General features: G+C 45.8%; 1 protein-coding gene across 1 annotated transcript in view; it reads left to right on the top strand.

Annotated features, from left to right (window-relative positions):
- The window catches only part of UBE2F (ubiquitin conjugating enzyme E2 F (putative)), a 45,775-nt gene that overhangs the window by 10,562 nt on the left and 10,105 nt on the right, over positions 1–25,108 (top strand). Inside the window, exons 3-5 of the mRNA XM_052636756.1 lie at positions 3,564–3,593; positions 7,484–7,549; positions 18,943–19,010. Coding sequence (XP_052492716.1) covers positions 3,564–3,593; positions 7,484–7,549; positions 18,943–19,010 — 164 coding nt within the window. The remainder of the gene's footprint in view (positions 1–3,563; positions 3,594–7,483; positions 7,550–18,942; positions 19,011–25,108) is intronic.

Consider the following 25,108-nt stretch of genomic DNA (forward strand, 5'->3'; position numbering starts at 1 on the left):
TCTCCAAAGGCTGGGCTGGTGAGCCAGAGAGGTGTTGGCATCTTTGGAATAGGCAAGACTCTGGCAGTTTAAAAATATCTAACTTCTTGGTACCTTCCAGGTGGGGGTAGTGAGTGTCCTTCAAGCAGGGCAGGACTGCTGATCTGCCAAGAAGCCTTTCAGGCGTGTAAAGCAGATCGCTCGTTTCTTTGGTCATAGCCTTTTTGTATGTGAATTCTGAGTTAATTGGACTTCCCTGCTTGCTCAGTGGTAAAGAATCCGCCTTCAGTGCAGGAAACTCAGGTTCAATCCCTACATTGGAAAGATCCCCTGGAGAAGGAAATGGCAACTCGTACCAGTATTCTTGCCTGAGAAATTGCATGGACAGAGGAGCCTGGTGGGTTACAGTCCATGGGGTTGAAAAAGAGGTGGACACAACCTAGAGGCTCAGCACTTTCTGAGTTAATTGCTGTTGCTGTTAGTGAATTACTGTTTGCCCTCATTGGAAGTGTACAGGTGTCATTTGTGACCCCTCCCTGAGAGGAACACTACGTTGTAGTTCATTTATCTTCTGTACTGGGCTGGACCAAAGTGTCCAGCTTCTTTAATGAAACCCTTCTGCCTCTAAGCTCATATTTCTTGCACACACTGGTTCTTGGACCAGAGGCCCTGACTGTGGTTGTGGTCATCACTGGACTGGGTCTGGGGGCTGCCCTCCCTGGCCCTCTTCTTCCTTCCCTGAGGGAGTTACACTGAATGGGGAAGTGCAGGCGTAACACTCTTCTTCGGGGTTTGAGTCTAGACCACGTTGTGAAATTATTAAATCCGTCTATGAAAATAGCTGTGTGTAGATGTTTTAGCTTGGCAGAATAGCCTACAGCAGCTTCCTACAGTTGGAGAGAATAATAAGATTCAGTGGCCTTGGCCCCACCCAGGCTTTTCAGTGTAATTGGTCTGGATGAGGGGGCGAAGGGTTGCTCAGCAGGTACTAGATTGTGGGGATGGATGCACAGCTCCAAATTTTACTAAGAGTTGCTGAACTGTACACTTGAGGTTGGTCTGTTTACACTACGTGGATTGTACGCCCTCGATGATTGTGTGCAGTCAGGGCGGAGAATCCCTGCCCCGCATGAGGCGTCCTTGGCCAAGAGCCTCTCGTCCCCCCAACCCCATCCCTGTGTGCAGGGTCTGTTCTGTTGCTCGGTCAACACAATGCCCTGGTCAGCGCCTCTCTGCCCTTCTGCGCCCAGACCTCACCTCTTCCCTGTTCCTTGGTGCCAGCCTGTCTTCTCAAGTATTTCCCTTCTGTCATGTGGCCCCCTTTTACGTCCTCTGGGCACGTCTTCTGTTTCATTGGGCTTTTGTAAAACTGACTACCAGAGCTCTTATGACAGCAGCCAGAATAAGTGTGCCAGAGAAAACCGGGTCCCAGGGGGCAGCTCGGTCTCTCCAAAGGGCCCTCAAGAAGGGTTTCTTATAAATTCTTGTCAACCAAAAGCTAATAATATAATAAATATATAAATATTATTTGCCTTAAAACCATATAGGTTTCATTATATGGATGATGTTTATTTAGAAGTGATTAATATACATAACTCATTTGGGCAGATGTGCGCTTTTGTGATAAAATGAATGCCCTGTGTGCACCACTGGAGCAGGCCCTTGACCCCGGCCTGGTCAGAAGGCCCGTGTGAGCCGCGCCAGAGCATTCCTTTGCCCAGTGCTCTGCTCTGTGGAAGGCCTGGAGGGGGAACCTGTCCCTTCTCCAGGGGGTCTTCCTGACCCAGGAATCAAAACCAGGGTCTCCTGCATTGCAGGCCGATTCGTTACCAGCTGAGTTCCCAGGGAAGCCCATGGCAGGGCCAGAGTGCACCAATCAGAAAGAAAGGTCCTCAGGGTCCTGATAAGGATGGTGCTAATGAACCGTAGAGGGTCAGCATTATTTTGTTTTAAGTGCATATGTTCTCATGCACCACAGCACGGGACTGCCCAGAGGATAGACCTCAGGCTTGCATGTGATCCCAGACTGCCCTTGTTTCGTTTCTTGGCTCCTCCCTCCCCTGCCCCACCTCACTTTCCTGGTTACCTATCCCAAATGCCTGGACCCCAGAGCTAATATGTCTAGTGGGCCAACTGTTTCTACCCAGATTGTCAACTAGCTGAAACCAGAGGCCTGGCTCTTCCCTAAACCCTCAGCCTCAGAATGAGATGGTTGGATGACATCACCGACTCAGTGGACATGAATGTGAGTAAACTCCAGAGACGGTGAAGGACAGGAAAGTCTGGCGTGCTGCGGTCCATGGGGTCACAAAGACTCAGACATGGCTTAGCAGCTGAAGAGGTCTTCCCACGAATGCACGCAACTCTGCAAACATTGGGGCCCCTCCCTCCCCCCGTCCCCGCCCACCTCCTCACTTGAAGGAGTTATTTGCTCCTTCGTGTTTCGTAGTCTGGTTTCCATCTTCCCACTTACCTTCCTGCTGGTTTGGATGCACTCCACAGGGTCTGACCCACATCCCGGGCTCTCCCTCGGGCCTCAACCCCCTCCTTCCACCGGACCAGTGTGCCCTCTCTGCTGAATCGCTCCTGCACTTCCGCTGGTGGCTGTCCCTGCTCCTGCCAGAGGCCTTTCTTCTTGCCAGCCTCTCCCCTCTGTGGGCCTCATGCTCTCAGGTGGCATGGCTGCAGGGGCTCCCAGCCCTGGTCATGAGCCCAGACTTCACTCCCTCTGTCCCACCTCCATTGCCCTCCCCCTCAGTGGCCCCCAGCCGCGCCCCCACAGTTGGCCCATCCTTCCATCCGCCTCACTTCGGGCCTGCTAGCTCTCCCTGCCTGTCAGGAGCACCCACCTCACAGGTGCCCTGGCCCCCACTTTGCCCTTTCTAAAGCTGTGCCTTTGAGGGAAAGCTTCAGATATGTCAGGAGCACAGGCTACTTGCCTGGCTTGCCTGCCCGGTTGGTGGGGGCTTTGCAGCTTCATCCTGGCTGAGCGGTGCTGGGCCTGAGCGCCAAGTGCATGCCTGATAGAGAGCGCCAGAGGAGAGCGCTGGGGCTGAGGAGTGTCGCCTCAAGAGGAGGCTCCCTTGGGCATCGGCGCGCCCACAGATGGTGGGGCCAGCGCATGGCCCGGCCGGAGGCAGTGCGTCTTCTATTACTGGAAAACTTCGAGCGCAAACTGGGCGAGCCCTCGCGGGAAGACGAATCCGGAAAAACTGGAAGAGGCAGAGTTACACATACAAATCAGATTTTGAGGGCAGTAGTTCCACTACTTGGGGGAACGAGATTTTCAAAGCTGCTTCAGTGACTGTTTACCCATAGGTAATTTCTGTTAATTTTGAAGAATTCGCATTTGTACTAAAGTAAAATTTCAAGGGCCCTTGACTGCACTTGTTGGCATCCTGCAAGTCAGTGTGTATTTGAAAGCAACTTCATGGCTTAAAGTCTAAGTGTCAGACCCAAGTGTAGATTTTGGTTAATTCATTTTTTTTTTCTTTCAGTGTTTTGGAGGGAATTGTCAATTTAAAGCAGGTGATTTTATGTGGAGTAATTACCTAATATTAACAGTAATCTCTTTGTTTCCACAGAGGTTGCAGAACTTGAAGCTAATTTACCTTGTAAGTATAGCATCCCCAACCAAACATTAAATGCTATAAAGTAAATTGCATGGAGAAGCTTGTTTTATGTTTTAGTAACTCTACATAGCAAAAAGCCTATTTAATATGTGTATTAGGAATAAGCATGCATTTTGGGCAAACAGGTAGCAGGGTTTTTTCAAGGCCCTGGGAAGGAGAAGGGAGCCAACAGCACCCCCCTCCTTACTGCCGCAGGAATTCGTTGGTTAGGGCTCGTTTGTCCTGCACACATTCCGTCCCATGTCCCCTTCCAGTGAAGAGGCACGTGAATCAGTGATGGACAGTCCTATTTTTGTTAGTGATGGTACCAGCATTTTGATCTGGAAAGTGCTTATTTGTGAGTGGCCCTGGTGCCCAAGGCTGGACAGCTGTGCTGCCTTTATGTCTCCAGGTCCCCTCCCTTTGCTTGGTGCTTCCCGCCCGACACATGGGCCTGACTGAGGGCCTCGCTCATGAGCAGGCTTGCCCACCCAGTGTTCACTCCTGCAATACATGTCCTTGATGCCTTCCCAAGCCCTTAATGGTGTGCAAGACCATCAGAGTCTGAAGGCTTTGACCACTGTAGTGGTTTTTGGAATTAGAACTTTTTATCATTACACTTGGTTAAGGCAGAGGACTCTTACGACTTCAGTGAAATATTACGTGGGTCTCCTAGTCTGGGCAGATGCTCGGGAGAGCTTGATACAGAGGCCTGTCTCACAAGGGTGAGAGATGGCCTTCTCCAGCCCCACCGAAAGTTGGAAAGATCCTTGTGGGGTGCAGTGCTTCAGTGGTTGTACAACCAGTATGTAAGGGTTAGTACATACTCCTTGAAAAATTCTTTTAAATATATAACATTTATATATGAGTATAGTGGGTTGTGCTAAAATATATTTCTTAGTGTTGGTCAAGAATGTCTTAAAAGTGGCTGGATTGCTTGACTTCAAAGTTTCCTTCCAGGCAGAACAAGAAGGAAATACTTTGGGACTCTGTGAAGAGGCTATCTTTCTACCTACGGAGTATTTGCGCATGGTTTGCTGCAAGCGCCCCAGGAGGACAGGCAGACAGCGGCGTGTGGGCAGGGCAGGGAGCAGGGCGGTGAGCTCCTGAGGCGGGGCGGCTGGGCCACACTGCGCCCACTCTGTCCTTCCCCTGTGCCTTTCAGGCCATGTAAGAATCTAGGAAAATCCAATTAAAGAGGAAAATGACGTGGTCCTTCTGTTCTCAGCCCCCATCATGTCTTCCCACTAGCCCCCAGCTCGAACATATATACTCATGCAAACATTTAATTAAAGACCGTAAAAACCCCAGAGATTGTCGGTTAGTAACCCATATAGTTCAGCTTTATCTAAAAGGTTAGTTTGAAAACAATAAAACTATAATTGGCTTTCAAACCAGGATTTTAACTGTGTATCTTAGGTTTGAAAAAGGCGTGACCTATCTCCCCAGGCCGTACAGGTGTGATGTCAGGTTAAACAAACTACATGCTGCGTGCTTCTCTCCTCTCCGTCTTCCTACCTGCTTTCCCAGTCTTAGTGGATATAGTATAAATCAGTTTATACAGACAGCCGGGCTTTCCACAAGTTCATAGCTCATTCTAAAGAGGAAACAAGAAGCCATGAAAGAACAGATCTTTACTGTCTAATTCATAATCTTTCTAAAATATTAAGGCAAACAAAATAACTTGCCATAGAGCAATGCTGCTTAGAAATTATTCAGAACTAGTTTGGAACTCTGTACCTGCAAATTTATAGAGGTTTCTCTGTTTGCAAAAAATAAAAAACATCTCTTTCAATTAGATGGAAATACTGTGAAAGTCTTAGCCTATGTCTACATACAGAGAAAAAGCTTAATTCTGGAGTTTCAGTAGTTAATGGTTTGCCGTTCCCTTCTCCAGTTTAATAAAGCCCCTGCTGCTGCTGCTGCTGCTGCTGCTGCTGCTAAGTCGCTTCAGTCGTGTCCGACTCTGTGCGACCCCATAGACGCAGGCTCCCCCGTCCCTGGGAAATTCCAGGCAAGAACACTGGAGTGGGTTGCCATTTCCTTCTCCAGTGCATGAAAGTGAAAGTGAAGTTGCTCAGTCGTGTCCGACCCTTAGCGACCCCATGGACTGCAGCCCACCAGGCCCCTCTGTCCACGGGATTTTCCAGGCACGAGTACTGGAGTGGGTTGCCATTGCCTTCTCCAATAAAGCCCCTACACTGAACTAAAACAAAAACCTGACTTTAACGCTTTGCTGCCATTGTAGGAGCTTAGACTTCTCTCCAGCTTTAAAAAGATTTGGTTCTTTAAATCAAAAAGAACCAAAATCAAAAATTAGGAGTTTTACTGTGTTTTTTTTTTTTTTCCTTTTAACCCATCTTGATGATTTCTTTATTCTTGGTGGGTCAGTCTCTATTAGAGGGATTGATGTCTATATCTGTCCCTTTATTAAATGAGAATATGAAGCATTAAAGACAAATGGATGGTGCCAACTTTATCTAATTAATGAAGCATTCCCCATACCCTTGTCATATGTTTTTGTTACATATATTTCACTAGAAAAATGGCATTTATCTTTTCAAGTTGAATTAGGAAAAACAAAACCCATACAAACTACCGCGCATGGTACAAATGTGTGTCTTGGATGAAAACCTTGGATTCTTCAGTCCCTGATTTCTTTGTTTCAAAAACAAAGAAAATGACAGTGTGATCTCTGAGACCCTGTCCTGCATTTCTAGACTAGGTTACCTTTCAGTCTGCATTGATTTTTCTGAAGGATTGGTCCAAAAAATCGCCCACAAACAGTTCTGCGTGTTGCTGTGTGTCATATCTGGCATGTTCATGGAGTAATGAAATGAGGCATAAACTAGTTCTAATTTGGGAGCTAAACTTCGTTCTGTTTGATAACCTGCGTGGTCTAGGCCGGTCACTGAACCTCTCTGGGCCTTCGTGTCATCTTTCACAGTCAGTGATGTCAGACTAGATGGTCCCTAAGGCTGTGTCCCAGGCTAAAGTAGAATCTTTCTCTTTTGGATGAAAATTCATACCAGTGAAACTAGGCAGATATTTTCGGTACGACTTGTAAGAAATTGTCAGTAGACGACTCAAGGAATTTAGCATAATATTTTCCAGGTTTATAAAATACAGTTTTTACCTATATTCCCTCCATCTTCCTTCTTTATTTAATCCCTTGGGTATTTGCTCTTCTTGTGTGTCATTTGTTTGAAGGCGGCAGATGTCGGCTGTGGCCACCTTACCCTGTCCCCCTCACCGCAGCAGCACTCTCCGGGGGGCTCTCCACAGGGTCTCCTAATCCAGACCCTTCTGGTGCGGCTCACGTGGGCCGAGTGTCACCATCTGAGTCAGCTGAGCCTCATTCTACCAGCAGACCAAGTGGAGTTACCGGTTGGGTTGTGAGGATGTTAGGGAAAAATAAAAGAATGCCGTGGCCTGGGTGTGCACTTCCTCAGCTGGCACAGTTCTTTGTAACTTCTGTGTGCCCTGGTGGGTACAGACCAGAGTGTGGCCTGGGCTCTTTTCCTGGTTTTTCTATGTTTAGCTTGCCTTTACCCACATACATTAATCTTCCTGAGGTGTGACTTCTCAAGGTAAAGTAGCACCAGTCTTGACATTAATGGAAAGAGCTCTGTTTTTAGGAACCATTTAAAGGGTGAAAGACAACATGGTCAATTTGGAATTAACTAATAAAAACATGTAAGGAGGAAAACACAATACAGGTATCAGTGGTTTGCAATTGGAGCACACTGGCACGATTATTACCAAACAAATGGAGGAAATCTACTGGTTTAGCCTGTCAGCGCCTCAACAGCGTTAAACTTTCCATGTATTTTGAGGTTCGCCTCAATGTAAGGCCAACTGCTAGCCTTCCTGACGAGCTGTTTCTTTTGCAGGTACGTGTAAAGTGCATTTTCCTGATCCAAACAAGCTTCATTGCTTTCAGCTAACTGTCACCCCAGGTAATATTCTTATATGTGTAAGTGTTGAAGTGATTTTCGGACAGCAAATTCTAAAGATTTTCCAAGTCTATAATCTTTGGTTTGATTTGTCCTCTAACTTGTTGTAAGTTATAACAGCAGTGAGCATTCCAGAGGCAGAGGTGATGCATGCCGCATGGTCAGCTAAAGCATCATGAAGTGCTCTGAGACGTGCGGCACGTGCTCCAGGAACTGGTGCCGGCTTTAACAGCGTGAGGGAAAAACCGTGGAGGCTGCTGGCGCGGAGTGCAGAGCACGGGCTCCGAGGCCGTGACTGCGCCCGGACCCTGCTCTGCCCACTTGCAGCAGCGCGGCCATGTCCAAATTGCTCAGTAACCTCTCCCAGCTGCAGCCCACCCAGCTGCAAAGCGGGGGTCAATAGAACCTGTCTCCTGGGACACTTGTGAGGAGTAAGTAGATAATGTGTGTGAAGCACTTCAGCCCAGGTCTCGCAGAGGAAACTAGCAGATACCCAGCTGTCCTCATTAGCACTGATAGGTGTCCAAGCCGGTAGATGTTTCTCCTTGGTCATACTGAGCAGCTGGAGAGAGGGTGTGGGTCTTTCCTAGTTACGGTGCAGTTGGGGGAGTACAGCTTCCAACACTGCAGCCCACGAGAGTTCATGCTGATGGGGCGTTGTGGCACGGCGGGCTGGCTGAGGAGAGGAGAGAGCAGGGCAGAGAGAATTAAGCAAGGGGAAGGAGTGCTGTGGAGGAGGCAGAGGGCGGTGTTTTAGTTGGGAGGTGGAAGGCAAGTGGGAAACTGGGAATCATGAGTCACTAGCTAATTAAACAGTGGAGAATGCAGAGTTTCAGCAGGTGGTAATGAGCCCACAAATAAGCCCTCGCGTTGTCTGCCTGCAGGTAGGATGGGAGGTGATGTGTGGCAACAGGAGAAACCCTGCTTTCAGCATGTGCTTGAATCTTTAAAACCTCACGTGATCTGTGTGGTGCCTCCACGGGCGGCTCTGGAACGTATCCATGAGTTCACTCTGCTGCCATCTCCATTCTCTAAGTTGCGCGAGCCCCAGGGCAGAGGTCCTAGCACCAGGACGCTGTCATCAGAAATGGACCTGACCTCCGGAGAGGACTTTTACCTGTGAAGTGAGGGAGGCTCTAACATCCCTTGGCCGCCTTCACAAAGATGTCACAGGTTGGCTGTGTTTAGCAAGAGGTACTCAGCACACTCTAATGTTTCCTGGAGGCCAGAGGGCACTGTTATGAACATTACTGTCACTGTTAAGCACTGCAAGGTATTTTCAGAAATGATTGTGGTGATTAAGATTGGTTCTCTGTCTACTAAGTAGTCTCACTCTTGTGTGTTTGTAGTGAAAATATTTTCTTCCCTCTGCCTTTTTAAGCATTTTCAGTGGCTCTCATGGATTCTGCTATTCTGCCCAAGCTTGGGCTTTGTGGTTCTCAGCTCTTGAGAGACCTTGTTTGCTTTGCAGGCTTGTCGCTCTCTTACATGTGTCGAGTCCAACCTCTGGATAAGTGTTTCCTTTTCCTTTTTCCTTTTTTTTCAACTGAATGTTTTTACTGAATGACGTGAACCTTCTCACTAAGGTTATGTCTCTGACACCATCTTTGATGTTCTTATTATTCTTGGAACTGTAGCACAACTGTTACAGTTTTTGTGTTCACTCTTCCATCAGGTAAAAAAGTAACTTGTGTTTTGGTGCCTGTAATTGCCTGGTGGTTGAGTGTTCATGTCTGTGGACGTGCACACGTGGAGCTGTGTGTGGTGTGCTCGTGTTTTGTGGTGTCACTGGGGCAGGAAGCTGCTATTTCTCTTGCCCGGGATTATTTAGAGAAGCATCATAGACATCTGCCAACCCCAAAAGCTTACCCAGTGTCCTGGTTTTTTATAAAAACTTTTTGGAGTCATGCTGTCTTTAGTATTGAAGAGAAGCTATATAGAGATAGGCCCGAGTAGTAACAGTGTTTTAACAGTGTATAGAACAGGTGGTTTTGAAACTGGCTCGTTTTGGCCAGTAATCTTGGGGATGAAAACTAAATAACATACAGGATCTGGATATTTAGGTGGTCAGGGGGGAAGAGTTGCATCTGCATTTGAAGCTCAAATCTCTTCTTCTGGCTCTTGGCAAGATAGTCTCTGTTTGTACTTGGTACAGTTTTTACAGTTTAGTTTGTTTTGGGAATATCCCTCATGCTTGGGAATAAATGCACTCTTCAGAGAAAAGATGGAAATGTAATTAGGTGATGGAAGAAAGGAAAAGAACCAAATTTGGAAGAAAAAAAAATCTCCATATTAACTCACAAAACAAGAAACAATACTAGAAAGGAAAATGAAACAAAGCAAAAATCTAAAGACGGGCTGAAATACCCCCTGGTGTCGTCTGTGAAGTCAGAGGGATGGTTTGAAAAACTGGGCCTACTGGCTTGTGGAGGTCCCCCCAGCCTGCTCCCACTGTGGAATGGAGACTTGTAGGCAGAGGGGACCACAGACAGTTTTTATTTCAAGTTTTACTTTTTAAATAAATTTTACTGAAGTATAAAATTATTAACAATAAAGTGTGCTAATTTGAACTGCAGAGCACAATTAGTTTTGCAAAATAGACACGTACCCTTGTGTAACCATAATCCTAGTAAAGATTTTGCAGCGTTCCCGAAGTTCCTTTCTTCCTCTTTGCGGTCAATTCCTCACCCCTGCTACCTACCCAAAATTGCTTTCTGGTTTCTCTTATTGTAGTCCTTAAATTCCTTGAGTTTTTGAATTTCATTTAAATGGAATCATTCTATGTACTCTTAGTGGCTTCTTTCTTGTTAACATGTTTTTAAATTCATATGTGTTGTTGTGGGTAGCAGTATTTGTTGTATGAATATGATGAATATAGTTATTTTCATATTGATGGGCATTTTAATTCTTTCCAACCTTTGGCTATTATGAGCAAGACTGCCCTTGGCATTTTCACACCTTCCCAATTTGCTCAGAATGTCTTCTTATCAGCCTGCCGGTGTCTGTGGGATCTGTCCTGACATCCCTTTCCCTTGCTCATGTTAGCTTGTGGTTTATCCAGTTTATTCTTTTGGAAAGAGCAAGCATTTGTTTTTCTGAGTTGTCTACCCATTTTATTGATTTCTGCTCTTTATTATTTCCTTCCTTATACTTAGGGTTTAAATTGCTTTTCTTTTTCTACCTTCTTAAGGTGGAAATGTAGATTGATTTTAAAAAGTTCTTTAAAAGCAATGTTGATTGAGGTATAAGTTACATTATTTTACTTGGCACAATGCTTTTGAGTTTCACCTGTGTTGTATTTTGTGTCTTTTTACTGATGGGTTTTATTCTGTCGTATGGGTGTATACCAGTATTTATACCAGGTTATTGATGAACCTTTGTGCTGTTTCCACTTTGGGGCCATCATGCGTAAAAGCTGCTGTAAACCTTTGTGTGCAGGTCGTCATTTGCCAGTGTTTTTTTTTTTAATTTTTACAATGTTGTGTTGGTTTCTACCATTAAACAGTGCAAATCAGCCATAATTACACTTACATCCCCTGCCTCCCCCCACCCCTCCAGGTCATCACAGATCACCAGATGGGGCTGCCTGTGCTACACAGCGTCTTCTCACCAGCCGTCCATCTTGCCCCTGATAGCGTATATATGCTGATGCTGCTTTCCCTGTCTGTCCCACTCTCTCCCTCCGTTCTCTGCATCTGCGTCTTTCCTGCAGAGAGGTTCATTGATATTATTTTTCTAGATTCCATACATATGCATCAATATATTGTATTTGTTTTTCTCTTTCTGACTTACTTCACTCTGTATAACAGGCCCTAGGTTCCTCCACCTCACTGGAACTCAGGTTCATTCATTTTACGGCTGAGTAATACTCCCTTGTATATATGCACCGCAGCTTCTTTACCACTCATCTGTCAGTGAGCATCTAGATTGCGTCCATGTCCTGGCTGTTTAAACAGTGCTGCTGTGAACATGGGGACGCATGTGTCTTTTTCAGGTACGGTTTTCCTCAGAGTATATGCCCAGTAGTGGGGTTGCTGGGTCATATGATAGATTTATTCCTAGTTTTGTAAGGAATCTCCATACTGTTTTTCATAATGGCTGTATCAGTTTACACTCCCACCAACAGTCCCCTTTTCTCCACATCCTCTCCAGCATTTATTATTGGTAGATTTTTTTGATGATGGCCAATACTGACTGGTGTGAGGTGATACCTTGTTGTAGTTTTGATTTGCGTGTCTCTAATAATTAGTGATGATAAGAATAAGTTTAGCTTTATGAAATACTGGCATACTGTTTTCCAAAAAGAAAGTGTGTGGCATTCCTGCTAGCAATGAATGAGAATTCCAGTCACCCTACCTTCTTGCCGACAACTGGTATCATCACTTTTTTCAATTTTAGCCACTCCAGTGTGTGTGTATCTCATTGGGACTTTGATTTGCATTTTCCTGATGATCAAGGATATTGAGCATCTTTTCCTGAGCTTGTTTGCTCTATCTATGTCTCCTTTGTTCAAATATTTTACCCATTTAAAAATTGGGTTGCTTGTCTCATTATTGAGTTGCGAGATTTATGTACCTGGGTTCAGTTCAGTTCAGTTATTCAGTTGTGTTTGACTCTTTACGACCCCGTGGACTGTAGCACACCAGGCTTCCCTGTCCATCACCAACTCCCAGAGCTTGCTCCGGCTCATGTCCATCGAGACGGTGATGCCATCCAACAATCTCATCCTCTGGGTATATGTTTTTTATTAGATATGTGGGAGTTTTTTTTAATGGTGAATAATATCCTTTTTTAAAAATTGTTACATATGATAAAAGTTCTGATTAGGGAATTACATAGATATATTGTAAATCTTGTATATTTTAGGTATATATTCACCTAAATGTGTTTTAAATGTGTTGATTATCAGATTAGTCATGTTTTCTTAATTTGAACATATAATTTATAAAAAGCTCCCTAACTGATGAGCTTGATAATAAAAGTGCACCCTACACTGAGTCGTGAAATTTAAATTATCTATTACCCCGTGATGTTGTGTTCTTATTTATTCTTAGCTTTGTTTCGCAGCTTTGGAGTTACAGAAGGAAAAGCTTCTAAATGTGAAATAAAGTAAGAGCCCAGTTTCTCAGCAGAGAAGTACGGTTAGTAAGCCTGAGGCATAGGTTTGGTCCCACACGTGAATATTTTGGAGCAACATTTAAATGATCATGAACATGTTTAAAGGCATGAAAATGGATGAGAGCACTGAAGCAGACCTCTGGCTTGACCACCATCCTGGTCTCCTGGTAGCTGGGGTGTAGTTTACTCTCACTCGGTCAAGGTTTCAGACACACAGAATGTGTGCCCTCCTCCCTGGGTCTTTCTAGGTTGATTTTTAGCTTTCTGGGAACCATTGCAAGGAGAAGAATCTGAAGAGGAGGAGGCTTGTTTCCTGATGGTGTTTTTTCTTTCAAATAACCCTAGAAATACAGTGGCAGTTAATCTCGTCTCATATATGGTACAAATGTGGTGTCAGCTCTCAAGACACCCAGTTACCTCCCTTAGCACCAGCTAACTTTTGTTAGGGAAACATTCCCTGCTCTCCTTGTCTTTGCTTAGATCCTGCTGAAAAGGAGATGTGTTATCTGGTATCCACTGTGCTCACAGATTGCTGCCCTCTGCCTCGCGCGTAAAACTCTGAGGCAGATTCTCTCTTGGGATGCTCAGATTTCCAGGAGTGAGTATGAATTTAAATGTCTGACATACTGTTTTAAAAGCCATTATTACCATAGTTAAACATATATTCTGATGGTTATTGTATATAAAATGTTTTTTAAGAGGACATGCTGTATAAATGTTAAGCTTTCTGGCATTGTAAAAATTGCTAGCACGCTTTCATTTTCCTATACCACCTAACAGTGCCTTTCATGTAGCAGGCTTTATCGTTTTCAAAAATCGTGTTTAGTGAGACATAACTTTACAGACAGTAAAATCACCATTGTCAGGTGTAGCGTTCTCTGCATCATGACAAATACATAACAGTTGTATAACCACTGGCACAATTGAAATGCACGCAGAGTGTGTCCATCAGCTCAGAACTCGGGCCCCTTGTTAGTGAGCTTCCTCTCCCCACCTCCAGCCCCTGGCAATCTTTGATCTGATTTCTGCCCCGCTGTTTGTCTTTTCCAGAAAGTCACATAAATGGCCCCAACCAGGATGTAGCATTTTGCACATGGCTTCTTTCACTTACACATCCACGTTGTTGTCTGTAGTATTAACTTCCACTGGCCATCGGTGACTTTGAAGGTGGAGGAAGGGGCCCTGGGCCAAGGAGCACAGGTGACTGCCTAAAGCTGGAGCATGAAAAATGGATTTTTCCTCAAGCCACCAAAAAGAGCTGCAGCCCTGCCATCTCTTAGCCGCTGGGACTGGTTTCAGACTTCTGACCTACAAAAGATAATAAGTTTTTATTGTTTAAGCTGCTGAGTTTATAATAATTTATTTACTAAGCTATTACAGCAACAGTGCAAACAGCGGAGAAGGCACTGGCGCCCCACTCCAGTGCTCTTGCCTGGAAAATCCCGTGGATGGAGGAGCCTGGTGGGCTGCAGTCCATGGGGTCGCTAAGAGTCGGACACGACTGAGTGACTTCACTTTCACTTTTCACTTCCATGCATTGGAGAAGGAAATGGCACCCCATTCCAGTGTTCTCGCCTGGAGAATCCCAGGGACGGGGGAGCCTGGTGGGCTGCCGTCTATGGGGTGGCACAGAGTTGGACACGACTGAAGTGACTTAGCAGCAGCAAACACAGTGCTTTTTGTGTCCTAAGAAATCTTTGTCTAAGAAATGCAGGTTTCCCCTTTTTTTAAAGGTAGTTTTATAGCTTTGGGTGTTAAAGTTAGGTCTGTGAACCATTTTGAGTGAATTTTTGCATGTGGTGCAAGATGAGGCTCTAGTTTCTTTCCCTCCCCTCCTTACTCTTCCTGGAATGAATGGGGAAGTGTTCCTTTCTGTTTCCTGGAAATTTTATGTTGAGTTACTATTAATTCTTTTTTAAATGATAGAATTCACCAGTAAAACCACTACGTCTACCATTTTGTTGATTTGTTTTTGTGGTAGGAATTTAACTATGAATATAATAGGTGTGAGTTACTTGGATTTCTTATTTTGGGGTGAGCTTTGGTGATTTGTATCCTTCAAAGAATTTGTTCATATCATCTGCATTTTGAATTTATGAATGTAAGGTTGCTCTTAATATCTTCTGACCCCTTTAAGTTCTATAGAGTCTGTGTTGATATACCTTCCTTAATTCCTGGTGTTGAAAATTTCTGTTTTCTTGATGCAGTTAGCTAGAGGTTATCAATTTTATTGGTCTCTGCAAGGAACCAGTGTTTGGTTTCATTGATTCTCTTCTAATATTTTTTAGTTTTCTGCTTATATGTCCTTTTTTCAGTTTAATTTGGTCTTCTTTTTCTATTTTTTAAGGTGGAAGTTTAGCCAGGTTAATAGTGAACTTCCACTTCCCCATTCAGACCTTTATTTTATAGTCACATTTACTTAACAGTGTATTTTGGGTTATAACAAATATAATTATCTTTGTTTTAGATAATTATATTTTCTTAATATATTTATTGACATATTTACCACTTACAGCTTTCATTCCTTTTGTAGTTCTGAGTTCCCATCTGTTATTTTCCTTCTGCCTGAAGAACCTCCTTGATTTTTTTTTTTTTTTTTTGGTAATGCAGATTTGCTGATGATGAATTCTTCCAGCTTTGCTGAATGTTGAATCCTTAAGTTGACAGTATCAGCATTTTAAGGCTATCATTCCTCTGCCTTCTGACTTGCTCTTTCTCCTCTTATAAGAAGTTAGTGGTGATTCTTTGTTTCACTTTCTGTGATATGCGTTCTCTTTATCACAGTTTTTGACAGTTTTATGATGATGTGCTTTGATGTGATTTTTTTTCCTGTTTATCTCATTTGGGGTTTATTGATCTTTTTGGATCCGTGAGTTAACAGTTTTCATCAAATTTAGAAATAACTGACCAACATTTCTTTAAATATTTTATCCATAAGCCATTTGTGGGATTCCAATTATGTATATGAATGGTAATATCTTGCCTGTATATACCCTCTACGCATGAACTGTGGGCCACACGGTTCTGTTTTACTTTTCTCTGTGTGCTTCACTGTGGATCTTCTCTATTTCCACCCAAAGTTTGCAGCGCCTGGCCCTTCACAGAGAGATTGCAGACCTCCTATCTACAGGCTCATCTTGGCAGGGACTGTATTTTTCCTTCGAGCTTAAAATTTGCATAGCATGTGATTCCAGTGTGCTGTAAAAATTGACATTTAAAGAGGGGAAAAAGTCTTGTGTTACTCTTTAAAATCTTTCCAGTGGAGTCTAAATACCATGGATATACCTACCATCATGCATTTAAAAAATAAATTGAACAAGCTCTACTTTAATCGTTGGGAGATGTTCATTGCTACTGTTTCTCCATGCACTCATATTTTTATTTCTCTTGTCTCACAGAATTGGGGGCTTCCTTGGTAGCTCAGACAGTAAAGAAACTGCCTGCAGTGCAGGAGGCCTGGGTTCAATCCCTGGGTTGGGAAGATCCCCTGGAGAAGGAAATGGCAACCCACTCCAGTATTCTGGCCTGGAGAATCCCCGTGGACAGAGGCACCTGGCGGGCTGCAGTCAGAGGGGTCGCACAGAGTCCGATAGGACTGAGTGACTAAGCACATACACACAGAATTGTATCCTGAAGTAAAGGTTTTTCTGCCTATAAGAATTTTTACAGCCTCTCATTCTCTTTTGTAACTATTCAGTTATTTAAGAAGTTCTATAATGTAAGACCCTTGGGTGTTGAGCCTGATCTCGTGACTGACTGTTGCAGTTGTCTGTACCAGCTCCTAGATCCTGGTTTTCCTCCATTGCCACTACTGCCCTTCTTGTCCTGCCTTCTAACCCCCCTAAGCAAGGGGCCCCTCAGGGCTTCGTCCTGTCCTTGGTCCACCATAGTCAGGTCCCTGAGGACCTCGCCAGCTCATGAAGTCTGGATGCTTCCGTGCACAGCTCCCAACCATGCTCCTGCAGCCCCAACTTCTCCCCAACGCTCCCATCAATGTCTCCACGAGGATGTGGACATGAAGTCTCAGATGGATCTCACATCCAACGTTAAGTCTCGCAGCTGTGCCCTCCACAGGCTGTCTGTCTCTGAGGCGGCAGCTCTGCCCTTTTCCGTCACACTCAGAGAGCCGGCACTTTGGTCCTTCCTTCCCTGCCCAGCCTCCTCTGTCAACAGATCCTGGTAGTGTCCCTCTCACGGGACCTCTGCTTCAGCAGCTCTCGCCTGGTCTCACCTGCACTGTTTCTGTGGTTCTGCCCCTCCTCTGCCCAAGGCCCCCCTGCAACCTCACTCTGAGTAAAAGCCGGTGTGCTTAACAGTGGCCTGCGGGTGGGCCTGCTGCCTCTCCAGCCTCAGCTCCTCCTCCCTGCCTCACCTTCTGGCCTCTGCCAAGTCCCTGGAATGCATCAAGCCCTCTCAGGGGTCTCACTTTGCTTTCCTTCCTCCTCCTCCTTTAAGCCTTCACTTTCAGGTCCTATTAAACTGCAGTTCCTCCCACCTCCTAGCCCCTTAGCTCTTTTTCACTTTCTACTGTATGATTTACTTATTTACTTTGTCCCCCTTCCTCTGGAATATAAGCTTCACGAGGCCAGGAAGGTGTCTTACTGGTGTGTCAGCCCTTGTCTAGAACAGTACCTGGCACGTAGTAGGTGCTCCTCAAATGTTGTACAGTAAATAATGACTTTAATATGTTGCAAGCTTTGATGGTTATTACACCAAATAGCAGTTTATCTGAAATGCATCTGAGAATGACGAGGTTACTGTTGGCATTTTCCTCTGATTCAGTTAGGTGTTTGTGAACAGTATCACTTAATGCTGGAAAGAAGGGCTCACTCAGTGTCCGTTTCCTTCCTTCCTTTTGTCTTTCTAGGTGTAGCCGCTGAAAACTTCGTGTGAATAAGTAGGCAGGCATGGAAGGCGTTTGTTGTCACTGTCGCTGTGTCACTGGGCTTCAGAGTCAGGAGCCAGAAATTATATAAGGGGTTTGATAAGTGGTCATCTTTCAGCTGACGACCAGGTTGGGTTCCTTGTGTTGTGTTGATGGCAAAGAGTTGAAAGCCGGCTGGTTGGAAATGGCTTTACAGACCAGGTCACTGGGGTCCCTTTGTGTCATATTTTCTGAGGTTGCCCCAAAACCAGTTTCCTGACACCAGCTAGCTGACCGTTCATCATACCTGTCCTTCAATGACATTTCATTTCATTATACATGAAATACTAGGAAGCACTGAGAAAATTGATAGTAATTTTATCATACCATTACAGTATTATCACACCCTTACAATATTAAACATGTGGGCCTTACCAAAGCTCGTGAATGCAGGTTTAGCTCATTCAGTTTATCAGAAATATCCATCGATAGACAGAACCACTCTCTCTCAGGTGAGGCCTTGACTTTCTAAAAACTTGAAGATGCGCATCTGACAGCCACCCCACGCCCACGTCCAGTCCCTAGTGGGGAGGTGCGGTGTGGGGCTGACCACCATGTGGGGGAGGGCGTCTCTCTGTGCTCCTCGGCGCCCGCTTTGCCTGCTGCTCCTCACAGGGGTGATACTTTCCTTTACAGCAGTCTTAGGATTGAAGTGACTAAATGAAATTTAACCATCCCTGCCATCAGGCTCCACAGTGTACCTGAATTCAAGACATTCCAGCGTGAACCGTGACATCTTATCTCTAGTGCCATCCTGTGCCCTGAACAGAAGTGGGTGTGAGATGGAGAGAAGCACAAGCCCACGCTGGGCCTGGATTCAGGGTGTTCTGCTGTGGGCACGCATCACCCCTGGTGCAGCGTGCCCCAGGGAGAGGCTGGATGAGCAGCGTGCCTTCTCTTTTGAGCAGGAGAAAGGTTGTGAAAGGGAGGTGGGAGAGGACACGGCCATCTGCCCGCCTGCCCCTTGGAACTGACTTCTCATGGGGAGGCCAGCAGCAGACAGACGACCAAGAGCTGAGGCAGGACAGCAGCCTGTCATGAGGTGTGCCAGAGGCTTGAGGGGAGGCCCTGAGCACTGCAGTTAGGGCTGGGCTGCTCCAGGGACGGAGGAGGAGGGGAACCAGGCTCCCAGAAGATGCCTCCCCCTTCCCGAGGGCACTGCCCACCAGGAGGAGAGTGGGCCCACCCGTACCGTCAGCTCAGGGGTGAGCTTGCAGTAACAAAGGAGCCTGGCAGTCCTCTTTTTAAACACTTAATTCTCTGTATATGCCATATCCTAACATAGTGCTTGCCTTTTGTTTACTTTTTTTTTTAATTTAAAGGATTTCTTTGTTTTGTTTTGTGTTTTTGATAGATGAGGGTTACTACCAGGGTGGAAAATTTCAGTTTGAAACTGAAGTTCCTGACGCATACAACATGGTGGTGAGTAGCCTGCTCTTGAGTCATTGTGCCCCCTTTGCGTGGCGGTTGGCTGTCACCGGGCCTGGCTGGTCCCCTCCCCAGCATCGCGTCCACATGCAGCCCACCTGGTCCTGGGACTGAGCACGGAATGGCTGGCACTTGTGCGGTTAATGCCCCTCACCAGCAGTATTTAGGGTTTTAGTAGAGAGGTTCATTTCTCAGTGCACATTTGCAAGTACTGTGTGCTGGGCAGTCTGTGCCGGGTGCAGCTCTACTGAGGCTGGAATTACTGTCCTGAGGCCACACGTTTACAGGGATCTGCCCGTGTATCTCATGCAAGTCTTGTTAAATTCTGACACTGGAGGAAAGAGCATTTTATTTAAAACTGTACGTTTGCTTATGGTATAACACCAAAATTTGAGAAGTGTATAAAACGTGTTTTAGATTTTTGGAAAAGGAAAACAACCCATGGTTTTAAACTATGAGTGTTTGTTTACACCCCTGTAAACATGTCGGATCCTTCAAGGACCCTCCAGTAGTAGCTGTGCCCGGTGCAGTTACATTTTGTCTTTGCTTTTAGGAATGTGCTGACCAAGTAGGAGAGTGAGAGAAAGGGTAGAAATTTAATCATAAAGTGCTGAAAGTAGTAAGTAGCAGACAATGATAATCGGTCAGTGGTAGGGAACTGGAGAATCCAGAGAAGGAAGAGAGAAGGTCTTATTTGGAAAGTGGTCAGGGCCAGTTAAGGGTCTGAGGAGAGCTAGAATTGGATCGGCTCGAGCACAACTGGGGCAGGGGTTCTGGGTAACGAGACCCGTCTCCTGCTGTGCTGACAGCTGAGGAAATGAGACCTGGCAGCCTTTGTACAGGGCAGGTTGGCCAGGTTGACTTGAGGAAAGAAGACTTGGGATCAGGAAATAGTGGAGAAGTGAGAAAACCCAGGCGTGAGTTTTGAGGGGCGTTTTCATTACAGCAGTGAGAAATCCGTGAGGGCTCCGAACAACCCCACACCCCCCTGAGGAGAGGCCGTGGGACACCCGCCCAGGCTCTGTGCCTCCGGGTTGCCACATGGCCAGCTCTACCGATTTTATAGATTTTCATATTGATATGTCTATTTCCCGCCATGTTTCTTCACATTCTCTAGGCCTGTTGAGCAGCAAAGAAAAGTCTGATGGTAAAATTCAGTCTCCTGTGAGTCTGAGGGAGTTGGCACCGCTCAGGCCCTTGCTCCCCTCAGCAACAGCTCCCTCCTCTCTGACAAGTGGGGTTGTCCCCCTCCTCCTGTGCTTCCTCTCCAGCCCCGACCCCGGCTGTCTAGCTCAGTGGCTCTAACACTTATCTATTTAAAGCCAAACTTTAAACTTTTCTGTATGGAAATTGATCTCTACTGGGCTACTATGTTCAAAGCCCTTTTGGAGGATGTGGAAGAGTTGGCAATCTAAGAAAAAGGAAATTTAAATGTTACACAAAGATAGGAAGATACGCCTTCCAGGCCTTTGTCGACCCACCCATCCAGCTGCCCACTGAGACTTTTCCTGTTGCCCTGGTCACTGGCAGGGGAACCTGCACCTCCTCAGGCAAGAGCAGTGTGAGAACTTGCTTTACAGGCACATGTTTTGAATGTGGGGCTATTTTGATGGTTTGTGGAAACAACCAGACATGCAGTACTTAAAACTCCAGGCTCTGGCTTCCTGGACATGCGCCCTCTCTCTGAAGAGAGGTAAAGGTCATAGGTTTGCGATACCGCGTTCAGAAAAGCAGGGAATTTCAGGGGAGGAGGATAGATCACAGGGTTTAGTGTAAGCTGGTGAACTTTCCAAACAAGCCTCGAGGAAGCTGAGAACTGCTGTTGGCGTGCGTCGGGCATCATTTGGTGGCAGAGTGTCTTCTTCCCAGTGTAAGGAGAGAGTAGAGAGGACAGGAAGGGAGGAACAGAGGTGTGTTTCTGGCTTCCACGTGTCAGGTGCTTCCACTCATTTTGCTTAGGTCATACTCTAGTCGTTTGGGTGACCTCAGTATTCCTGTGTATACCCATCAGGAAGTTAGGGCTCCGAAAGGAAAGGTAAGAACTTACCTAGCTGGCCTTGCTGGTCTCAGTGTCTCCATTGCCAAAGCCGATTCTTGTCAAGAGCTGCCCGCCTTGCTAACGTGTGCCCTTCCCAGCACATCTGGTGGCCACTTCCTAGTGAGAAGTGTTTGTCAAAATCCCCTGTCCCTGTGACTTCTTTAAGAAATGAAGTCAGAAATGAAATAAGTTGTGAATAGAAAACCATTGAGCCTCAAAGATACATTCCCTCTAGTAACTGGTGGCTTATAAAGATCTCACATTTTTCTATTTTAGTTTCTGCCTCCTTTGGAAAATTTCTAAGTGACAGGGCTGGTCCTCTTTCATTGGAAACAAAACCTGTGTTCTCCAGCCAGGAAGTACTGAGAGGCCAGGCCGTTCGGGTGTATCCAGACCCCACCCTGCTGCCGGGAGGGCCTCTGCGTGTTCTGTCTGCCTCTCTGCAGGCAGGGGCCAGCCAGAGCCGTGAGCTCACTGCAGGGCGAAGAGGGCGGCCCTGTCCCGGGAGACGTGAGGTGGTGTGCTTCGTAGATGCAGAGGTGGCGGTGTTCCCCTTGTTAGTAGTTCACCTTTGTGCAGTTCTCACTGTCTGTCTTCACTGGACTGTCTGCTCCCCGAAGGAGGAGTCTGGGGGTGCGTTGATCTCACTATATTTCCACTGCTGGGCGGAGGTGGCCACACCAGGCATGTGGCTCACATTTGTTCAGTGGTTGGTACATTCTCGGCCCCCAAGAAATTTGTGGTGTGGAAAATAAACCAGCATTTGAAAATATAGAGATTCCAGGCATGTGGAGTAGCGATTCTGAGAGCAGACTTTACGTTTCACTGGAGTGAGGAGAGACAGCCGGTTTTCAGCAAGTCAGCCTAAAAGGGCTTTGTGGAGTTTTCTCAGAACTCATTTGCTTTTACATCACAGTTTATAGGATTTCTGTACTTTATAAAGACTTTTTTTCTTTAAAACCCCTTACGCTTACGGTTCCTGCAATCAAGGTCAGTTTTTAAGATTGTGAATGAAGCTTTTTTAATCAGTTAAGCATCAGTACATCATTATTTTAGAATAAACTTTTTTCAAAAGAAAACACCTATTTGGTATCCCCTCACCCCCTGCCCCCCCATCCCCCAAGCTCTCTGCCCCAGCAGCTAAAATAGAGATTTTCCTTTGATTCTTTGTCCTTTGATCCCTGAACTTTATGTCACAGTCTCCAGCTGCTTCGTCGTCTCTCTCAGCTCTAGAAGTTGGCTGAAAGGATGGAGTGACGTTTAACGACCTCCTAAAATGCTCTGGGTTCTGGGTCAGGTCTTGGGGGCTGGAGGTGAGAAGTCAGGAGGCCTTGAAGAGGCTCAGCCTCTGGACCCAGAAACGGTGACAAGCCAGGGTGGTGATGCGGCGATGGTGACGCCCCAGAGTGTGGGGATGCGCAGAGCAGGAGGAGGCCTGGGAGCAGAGAGCAGCTTGGCCACGGTCTCACACGCTGGGGCCTCACGCGGCTCCCCTGGTGTGTCACCGGAGCTGTGGGAGGAAACCGCGTCCTGAGGCAGGAGGCAGGAATGTGGCTTTTCTCTCTTCCTGGAAGTGAGGTGATGTGATAGAACCACATCAGGCAGCATGATTGTGGGCAGCCCTAAAGGGGCCAGGAGGTGCGCTCCTGCCACGTTTCCAGGAGAGCAGGAGGCACCACCAGTGGCACCTGGCTGCCCACTGGCCCCTCTTCTTTTTAGGGTAATTTATATACTCCATGGAAAATTGAGGAAAAAATCACTATGCAAAAATAGAATATTAGTCATCTGTTGTCTCTCTCCAGCATCAGAGATGATCGTCACTAACTTTCTGATGGATGTTATGCACGATATCTAACCACACATACAAGTGCCATCATGCTACATGTAGCTCGGCGACTTGGGGTTTCTAACATTACAGTGTAGTACAACGTGGGCTTCCCTGGTGGCTCGGCCGTGAAGCATCCACTTGCCAGTGCAAGAGATGCAGGTTCGCTCCTTGGATAGTGAAGATCCTCTGGAGAAGGTAATGGCAACCCACTCCAGTATTGCTGCCTGTAAATCCCATGGACAGAGGACCCTGGTGGACTACAGTCCAATGGGTCGCAGAGTCACAGCAGCAGCAGCATAATACAATATATCATCAGATCATAAGAACGTATGTTCTCTTGTCAGTTAGTATATAATTATATCATCCTTAGTAGGAGCACTTAATTGTGTGATGTATCATGGTTTTAAACTAATCCTTTATGGTTGATCACTGGGTGACCAATGTTTGATAATATGAGCCAAACTTTTGTAAAGGGCCAAACAGTAAATATTTTAGGCCTTGTGGACTATATATGATCTCTGTCATACATTCTTTAAAAAAAAACAAAAACACCCTTTAAAAATATAAAGGCTGCACTTAGCTCATAGGCCACTTGGAATCAAGCTCGGGCTTGTTGGGTCCGAGGGTTGTAGTTTGCTGACCCCTGGAATGAGCAGTGCTGTGACGCAGGTCCTGGGCAGCAGCACACACGTGCTTGCTGCTTGCTGCCTTTGGATAAATTCTTAGAAGTGCAATCACAGGTACTGAGTCATTGATGCTGATTTTAAGGCTTTTTAATCAATATGATTCAGTTACCTTCCAGAGATCGTCAGTGTGTGAAAATTGTTTTTCCTAAACCTTGACCAACATGGGATGTTTTCATTATTTTTTTCTTTTTGCTCTTTTGGAAAGAAATAAATAATATCTAAATGCAATTTGCATTTTCATTTCTTAAATAGGATGCTAAGTTTTTCTTCCTCCTTATTAACTGTGTATGTCTTTTATGGGCTATCGTTATGTGCTTGGTCCCCCTTTTTTTTTCTGTCATGTTTGTTTTTCTTATAAGCATTCCTATATAGAAATTATATGAAACTTTTTTCTTAGTTTACTTAGCTGTGTCATAAACATTTTCGCGTTTTCATTTGTCTTTTTGTTGTTGTTCTGTAAAAGCTTGTGGCTTTTTGTTTTAAGGTGTAGCCAAATCTACTTTTCCTTCTTGAATTTTTCATGCTGTGGAATGCTTATAACAGGCCTTCAGACCCCGAGGTAGCTCGTCTGTGTTTGTTCTGGTACTCTTAGAGTTCTGTGTTGTTTATGTTATGTAAAGCTCCCTGCGAGCAGCTGACTGTACTTTTCTGAATAGCTAACCCCTGAAGCACCCCTGTCACCACTGATTTGCAGTGTGGCCTTTGTCATGTGCAAACCCTGAGCTGTGTGACAGGATGGCTAGTGATGCCAGCCCCCGAGGTAGGAGCTGGAGCTGAGTGCATCTTGTTAGTCTGGTTTTGGAGGTGGTAGGGGTCTGTGAGAATAGTTCACAGACTATTGAAAAGTGAAAAAGGGTGAAAAGTGTGTGTCAGAATCTGGTCCCTAGTTGTGGTGCAGAGATCTGCTCTCTCTCTGGGGCACTGCTGTCAAGAGGGCCGTCGACAGCCTCCAGCTGTGGAAGGTGTGAGGGGATGCGGGGAGAGGGCAGGTGCAGCCCCACACTTGGAGCTGCAGGGACACCAGGCAGGTGACAGTGCGTCGGGGCTTCAGAGGAGGGAGGGGCCTTCCGTCCTTCCAGACGCTGAGCCAGTGGTGCCGTCCACCCTGCAGGCTGCTGAGCCCAGTAGATCCGCCACGTGCACAGTGCCAGCAGGGCTGACCTTCCTCTTGAGCCTGAAGGCCTCGCTGAGAGTGCAGGCTCTGCTAGTATTTGTTCTGTCAAATGCATTCCTGTTTACCTGCAGAGAAGCAAGTTAGAGAATGTTCAGATTGATTTCAGCTCCTACTGATCCTAAATTTTGTAATCCTCAGATACCCACCTCTACTTGGTTGGACTGATCATTCAGGGGAATCTGTTGATGTCATGTTGCTCTGAAATCAGGAAGAAAATTTAATGAGGGTACTGAAAAAAAGTGTTTAAAAATGTTTGTTTTATACAGATTTGAAAGGTGACACTATTAAAGTACTAGAAAAAGTATAGAAGATTTGGATGGTGATATATTCTCTAGGTTTGGCCTCAAAGATAAAAATTTTCATTAC

Source organism: Budorcas taxicolor, chromosome 3 (genome assembly GCF_023091745.1).
Source record: "Budorcas taxicolor isolate Tak-1 chromosome 3, Takin1.1, whole genome shotgun sequence".
Taxonomy (NCBI): Eukaryota; Metazoa; Chordata; class Mammalia; order Artiodactyla; family Bovidae; genus Budorcas; species Budorcas taxicolor.